Source organism: Trachymyrmex septentrionalis, unplaced genomic scaffold (genome assembly GCF_001594115.1).
Source record: "Trachymyrmex septentrionalis isolate Tsep2-gDNA-1 unplaced genomic scaffold, Tsep1.0 scaffold70, whole genome shotgun sequence".
NCBI lineage: Eukaryota > Metazoa > Arthropoda > Insecta > Hymenoptera > Formicidae > Trachymyrmex > Trachymyrmex septentrionalis.
The window spans coordinates 424,267-432,178 of record NW_017305885.1 but is presented as its reverse complement, the minus strand read 5'-3'; the positions used below and the strand labels follow the sequence as shown (position 1 = coordinate 432,178).

The following is a 7,912-nucleotide window of genomic DNA, read 5'->3' as shown; positions in this document are numbered from 1 at the left end:
TATAAAGTGTGTGTAAGATAATAAATTTTATAAAATAATTTTATTTCTGCGTCCTAACAATCGCATGCGACTCGTATTTGCTGTTCTTTTAATTATTTGACATTATCGCGAGTCTGAGTTTATAATAGTGAATTATAACTCATGATACACTCTTTATTAATACAACAAAATAAGTGCAGAATGTATATTAATAACAAACAAATCGTTATAATGAATCTTTTTCATAATCGTGTCGCATTTATCATTAGCTCTACGTATTTTATATTTATATTAATAACATGTGTTATATACAGAAATGTGTCAATTAGTAGTTAAAGACACGACCTAATTATCAGATGAAATAACAAAAATTTAAATACTAAGCTTTTAATGATATGTACGATTCTACTCTAGTAAAAATAAAGCGTAAGATTAAAAGGAACATAAGTCAAATATAAAAGGAGAGTACAGAAGCGTATAAGCAAACGTTCTAAGGAGGAACAATGGAACGTAAACGAAGCGTTAAAATGCTTCGTAAACGCTTTATGCTTCTTTTATGTTACATTGTTCCAATCTACGCTCTTTATAGAACGTCGCTTACATTTGCTTCTATCATATTTTTTATATATTCGACTTGTGTTCCTTTCTGTCTTGTGCTTTATTTTTGCTAGAATAAATAAAATCATTGTTTATGGAAATTTAATAAGATAAATTAGAATTATACATATCATTAAAAACTTAATATTTAAATTTTTTATCATTTTGTCTAATAATTGGGTCATGTGACATGTCCACTATCTAGTACATTTACCTTACTGTACCTATACAATCTCCAAATGAAAAAATAAATTGTGATGAATATTTCATGTCCTCTTTATATTTCCAGGTTATGCAAAAATCATGTCGTTGTGGATTCATGTATGGGGAGCTAACGGACAAGGAAACGATTGCCAGAATCGAGGAATGCCTCGAGGGTCAGATTCACGATCAATTCGAGATCTTGCTGTACAAAAAGACCAGTGAGTTATTACTTTTATAAATCTTTGCATGAAAGCTTAAATGTGGTGTTCGTGCCTTTTTACAAGTATCGATGGTTTTCAGTGTAGCGTCCTTGGTTAGTATTTAATATACAGAAAGGAAGAATGATCGGAATGAATGTTCGGAGAATTATACAGATTTAAAATTTTGTATTTTTTTATCTAACGCTCATAAATTTATGTTTATTCGTTGGTTTATTTCGCGTGATAAAGCCAGTAAATATGTAGATAAAATAAATATTTAGATAAAAAAAATATTTAGATAAAAAAACAAAATCATGATTTTTATGAACGACTTTATTATAACGATTTAAAAAGATGAAATTATTTGGTTTCTGTTTATCTAAACTCGACGAATTGTTCTAGTATTACAAGAAGATGTAATTTTGAATTTTGGCGAAATTTACATGATGTAATGAAAATCTGTCAGTGGCGAGTACGTTTTTCTTTATGCGTTTATCACGCAGGATAATTGGATAGCTGTGCAAAAAGGTAGTTGGAAAGGGAGAAAAAACTACTTGCGGAATCTCTACCAGAGGAGTTATTGCGCGAAATTTGCATGCGCGTGTTTATCGGGCCAACATCTAGTTTCCTATTGCGCCACCATGCACTTTATGCATTGTGCACGGTGCGGAAACGTTAGAGGTACCCGGCAATCAGCCGAGTCTATGTATTTAATGGAAAACAAAACGCCGCCGCTTAGCGTAAGGGAACCGACGTTTTGCCAGCGTAACAGTGCTGTTACGTTAATTGGGATATGTACACTACTGGAAACGTGCAATTTATAACTTTTTCATGTAGCAATAAGCTGTAAGAAAATAATTGCGTTATTTTTTTCTTCAAATACAATAAAATATCTTAATTTCTTTTTTAAGTTATAAATAGATACGAAAATTGAATTAATATAATATATAATTGCTATTCTATAAGTATTTTACATTTATTTCACTTATTAAAGTGAACTAGATGGAATATAATGGTATTTATCGAAAGTTAAATTATGAAAATTTAATTTTGTATTGTTTCTCATCTTTTTCCCCATCATTATATATATATTTTGCACTTCAAAAATTATAAATATAATGAGAATTATAAATAAATATAATGACAATTATAAATAAAGAAATTATTATATAAATATAATGAGAACTAAATATAATGAGAATATATATGGACTGAACAAAATAATTTCTTAAAATAACAACTTTACTTATTAAGTGTATAAATTTTTAAAGCACGTTGTAGAAGCATATATGTTATATATTACAATGTTTGCAACAACATTTGCTGACAACAAAACTGTCGATTCCCGTTTTGCTAAAACGCCTCGAGGCACGAAATGTATCAATGTGCATGCACAATATTTGGTGGAATATCGAAACGTAACTATCTGCATACATCATCGATAAGTTTCGCGTTTTACTGATCGTTCTGCCATCATGTCGCATCATCTGGCTCTAATATTCTCGTGTTATCTCATTGCGGAAACTTTCGACGAATATTTGGTTATTTTCTCTATAAAAGGAAATACCTTCCCTTAATGCACATACTAAGCATAATAACGCAAGATCATTCTGTTTAAAGGTAGCCCAAGAGGTATGTCTAGCACAGATTCGCAAAAGCGTGCTCGCAAATGCCAGTAAGTCACCCACGAATCTAAAATCTATGCAAAGGATACCATATATACGACAGATATACTTATCACATCAATAATAAACTTAAAAATTAGCGTTAAAATTTAAATTTGATTCTAAATCTCTAATTCCGGTAATTTCTTAAAAAGACCACAAATTAAACTAGGTACTATTAACTATTATATTAAATTCTGTTCATTAGAGGATAAAAAAAAATAAAATATTTGAAATTTAAAATTATTGTTAGTATTTTTACAATTATCTTAGATTTTTTCGAAATTTTCTCTTTAAAATTAGAATATCCACTTTATGGAAAAGAGCTACATTCGTAATCGGAGCTAGAGCAGAAAGATTACCTTACAATAGCGCCATTTGCCGATAGTTCAAAAAATAGATCACGGACATTATTTTTGTGCTGCTCGTTTGGCGAATCTAAGTACCTTTTTGTCGGAAAACCACAGTCGACAGTCCTTATCGTCGGAAGAGAGACGCGGAGATAAATGCAATGACGCTCATTTTTCTCTTCGAGTAGAGGGAGAAAGAAAGTCACTCTTCGAGGATTATCAAAAATTTACGAGGTTAATTAATTCGTAAGAATAAGTGCTAAAGATTGTAAAAGATAAATTAATTGTGTGCCATATTACAGGAAACGAAGATTCTTTCTTACAGAAAATTGATTTTTACTTATATTTCATACAATTTCTAATAGCACATAGTATATATGTAGTAACGGTATTATATTACCGTTCATAAGTATAGAAATGTTTGTGATTTTCTCGCTCGTAAAGTTAAATATTTCAATGAAAAAAAGTTGTAGAGAATTTAAAAAAAATGTATTTCAAAAAGGAAGAATAGAATAGCTTTAAATAGCTTTAAATTTAAATTTTAATTTTATTTCTACGATATTTTATATTTCTAAAATTTTTGTTTTAATAAAGAATGTACAAATTAAAATTTTATACAAAAAATTCAATATTATTGAAAAATTGTCGTAAATTTTTTTCATCGTAAGAGCATTTTAAAGCTTACTTTAAGATATTTATTTGTTAAATTTTATTCGATGACGTTTCATCAAGTTGCAGTACTTCAAAGTAAAACAAAAATATTTAAAAAATATTAATTTTTAATTTTATCAACTAAGTAAAAGAAACGTCAAGTCAAAGGATATTGGAATAATATTTCTACACTTATTACATTTATTTCAGATATATAACCGTGCGTCGATTACTTCCGACATACAACACAATCAACTGAAATAAAACTAATCTCACAAATTGATTATCAATTTGATGCTACTTTCTAACATCTTAAAGCTTTTAACACCTTAAACTTTTTTACAAATCGAAACATTTCGGTCAATTCCACCGATTGTCTCTTTCTTATTAACAAATTTTATTTCATATGTCCTGATATTCCACATAAATTCTACGATATTGTTTTTATTTATTTTCAGTCCATAACACGCTCTGTAATAGCATAACGCATGTTGCCATATAATTATGCCATTTATATTCAAGCGTATGATTGCCATCCGCGTTTAATATTGAATAATCAAGATAATTTTGATATTCTAGAATAAATATGTTATCTTTTATATTTTATAGAAGTTATAACTCTTAACAGAATACTTTAAATTAGTATTTAATAAATTTTTATTAAATGATATAACAATTGCTAGATTTATTATAGAAAATTATTTCAATGCTGAGTTTTCTTTGTCATAATTATCTCGATTTTTAAATTCCTTCCATTTCATTTCAAATTGGTTAAAACCGTAGTTATACTTTCTCATAGTGATGACTTACACTTTTTATTATTCCTCGAAACATAGTCGGTATTTCCGTTGTCGATGTACGTGTCGATATATATATAACTTCCCATATGCCGCTGTAGCTCGACAGGCTTACAAGGTTGCTTAATTAAGCCAGCTGTCGATAAATATCCACATAGGAGTAGATACAAAATATTATCGAACATTTATATATTACTTGTATTCTCTCGGACCCAAAATTTCATCCATGTCTGAATTCCTATATTTTTTCATCAATTCGCGATAAAAGAACAACAAATTCTAACAAAGTATTGTTACAATGGTATATTTTTTTAAGACTACGTAAAAATGTATTTCATCAAAGAATAACGTAAAAATATTCAAAATGTCAGAAAATTTATTTTTATATTTACTAGCATTTGGATTTTTCGATATTGCAAATGTATTTTGATACACGTCACAACGATATATTTTGGTTAATTGGATATATACTTCTCTTTATATTATTCGACACACATATATTACTGTTTTCTTCTCCCTTGCTCTACTTTAATTTATTCATTACTATTATTTATTTGCATGCTCGCATGCTTTACATTACGAAATATCATAAGCGAATCCCTAATTAGATTCCATTCGCCTGAACTCGCATCCAGCTTCGTTCTTGCATGTCGAATTTGACATTGTGGACAAGTGTGACTAATAGTACAATAATTTAATGCATAGTACGATTTATGACTTGGATTGACGAAGAAAATCATTATATTATAAGGATTAAGCATTAACTTAGAAATTTAATATTAGAAAATATATTAAATCTATTAAAAAATATATTAAATTAATTTAACTAGCCACGTAATAACATATAAACGAATGTTTTAAACTTTTACATTTTATTTGTGACATTTGAGAATTTTCTCGCATTTCCGAAGAAAATTTTTCCTTGCAATAAAATATCTCAGCACTTCTTTAAAATATCTTTGACATCTTTCTTATTACATTAATCGTGTGTTGATTGTATTATCAATTCTTTTAAAAAATTTATCTAATTTATGAAACAATAGTACGATTAGTTCTTATATTTCAGTTTTTCTTCTTTCGCACTTTTATTACTGTATATAGCAGACTATTTTATTGGAGTATATCTTTTGACACACGTAGCGTAGATTCTTCTAGATTCCGGCAGCTGAATTGACAATCAGCTGATTCAATATAGTCTCTGCTAGAGAAATAAAATTCGTAATCTTCTTGCAACTGATAGTGCTTGAAAGAATAAATTAAATATTAGATTTTCTTTTTTAATATCAGCATTATCCTTTTTTACGATTCATAGAGACACCATTATGGCTGCTGTTGCAAATAGCACCCATCAAAAACGAACGAGACCTTGTGGTCTTGTTCCTGCTGACTTTTCGAGACATTACTGCTTTGAAACAACCCATCGAAACGGACGACAGCAAAGGCGGCCTCTCCAAGTTCGCCAAGCTCGCCAGATCAGTCACCAGATCGAGATCGGTTTTAGTTTCTCAGTTCAGCTCCCATCTGCCAGCTTTGAAAGATACAGCTGTACCGACTACCACCAAACAATCGCATCTGGGTCTTGTAAGTTGTTGAGATGATGCTTCATAGTTTTATTAAAATTAAAAATCTTCGTCTTTTTATATTTGTGTATCTCTTTTATATTGAATTTTATATTGTAATTTTCCTACGCGGAGAGAATCTTTTTTTAGAATTTACTCTGAAAATATGATAGTTTTGGGATAATATATTTTGAAGAATTTTATGTAAATTTCTTTCATTCATTAATAAAACTACAGTAAAATATAAAATAATAATAATAATTTGATTAATTTTACTAAGTGCATGGTAAAAATCTTTAAAATATTGTATTGTACCACACTATCATATTTTCAGGGTAAAATTTAAAAGATTCTTTCCGTGTAATCTTTAAAATGTTTACTTTAAAATATCCTTAAAATATATATCTCGATATCTCTTTTGTTACCGTGATTGAAAGTATATAGATATTATTATTATTTCAAAACAGCCAATGATAAATTATGGTAGTAGTCAACCTATTCAAAATTCCATTTATAAATCGATGAAATAAAAACGTATTTTCAATACGTCGACTTCGTCAGAAAATGGAAAGCTGAGACCATATCTGCATGAATTTTTCTTTAAAATCAATCTAGAAAGCTTATACATTTGAAAGCTTTGAAGTGTGAAAACCTAATGGAGTCAGACTCGATGTAAGAAAGAGATATCAGATAAAAGAGATATATGATGGATAAGAAATCGATATTTAAACGATAAAAATAATTCTCTTTGATAATGGTTTATTTATTTTAACATATATCTATCAGTGTAAATAAAAGTTATGAAAAAATATCTTTAAGTAAAGAATTATATAAATATGTATAAATGTATAAATTTATAACACATACGTAAAAACCAATTATTTTTATGATAATTATTTTTCACACATAAAGAATTTGCCTCTTGATATATATTTTGACGTTATGATCTTCTTTTAGATGATGTCCCTAAGCAGCGATGTTATGCCACAATACAGACAAGAAGCACCGAAAACCCCGCCACACATTTTATTACATTATTGTGCATTTAAGGCAATTTGGGACTGGATTATTTTGTGTTTGACTTTTTACACAGCCATCATGGTGCCGTATAATGTCGCGTTTAAAAATAAGACTAGCGAAGATGTCTCCCTATTAGTTGTAGACAGTATCGTTGATGTGATATTCTTCATCGACATTGTGCTAAATTTTCACACAACATTTGTTGGCGCTGGTGGAGAAGTCGTATCTGATCCGAAGGTAACTTTAGCTTTATCAAAATTTTCTCATAAGCAATTTAATTATCTATTATAAAAATAAATGTTATATCTTATATTTGTATATAAAATTGTTACAAATTCTATAAATAACTTGCAGTTTTGTGAAATAATTCGTTCATGTGATAGTGTAATGAATATATACGTATAATAGTAATTTACTTTTATACTAATAATTAGAATAAGTGCGTAATAGCTATTTTTTCATAACGTAATACTTTGATACTTTCAGGTAATCAGGATGAATTATCTGAAATCTTGGTTCATCATAGATCTACTAAGCTGTCTACCGTACGATGTATTTAATGCCTTCGACCATGATGAGGATGGAATAGGTAGCCTGTTTTCGGCTCTGAAAGTAGTACGGTTGCTGCGACTCGGTAGAGTTGTACGCAAGTTAGATCGTTATCTGGAGTACGGTGCCGCGATGCTCATTCTTCTACTCTGTTTCTACATGTTGGTTGCTCACTGGCTGGCCTGTATCTGGTACGTCATATTAAGGTGATTTTACCCTGCGTACACACACGTATTCAAGGTAACATACACCTCTCTGACTGATACGTACGTCGCGTAATACAATCATTACTGTACAACATTACATACTCATACAGAAACGAGGATTACCGTGATATTCGTT

General features: G+C 29.3%; 1 protein-coding gene across 2 annotated transcripts in view; it reads left to right on the top strand.

Moving 5' to 3' along the window:
- The window catches only part of LOC108753702 (potassium voltage-gated channel protein eag), a 60,200-nt gene that overhangs the window by 35,768 nt on the left and 16,520 nt on the right, over nt 1-7,912 (top strand). For both annotated transcript variants that reach the window (XM_018495550.1, XM_018495549.1), the window contains exons 3-6: nt 866-998; nt 5,755-6,023; nt 6,959-7,258; nt 7,508-7,761. In XM_018495550.1, coding sequence (XP_018351052.1) covers nt 866-998; nt 5,755-6,023; nt 6,959-7,258; nt 7,508-7,761 — 956 coding nt within the window. The remainder of the gene's footprint in view (nt 1-865; nt 999-5,754; nt 6,024-6,958; nt 7,259-7,507; nt 7,762-7,912) is intronic.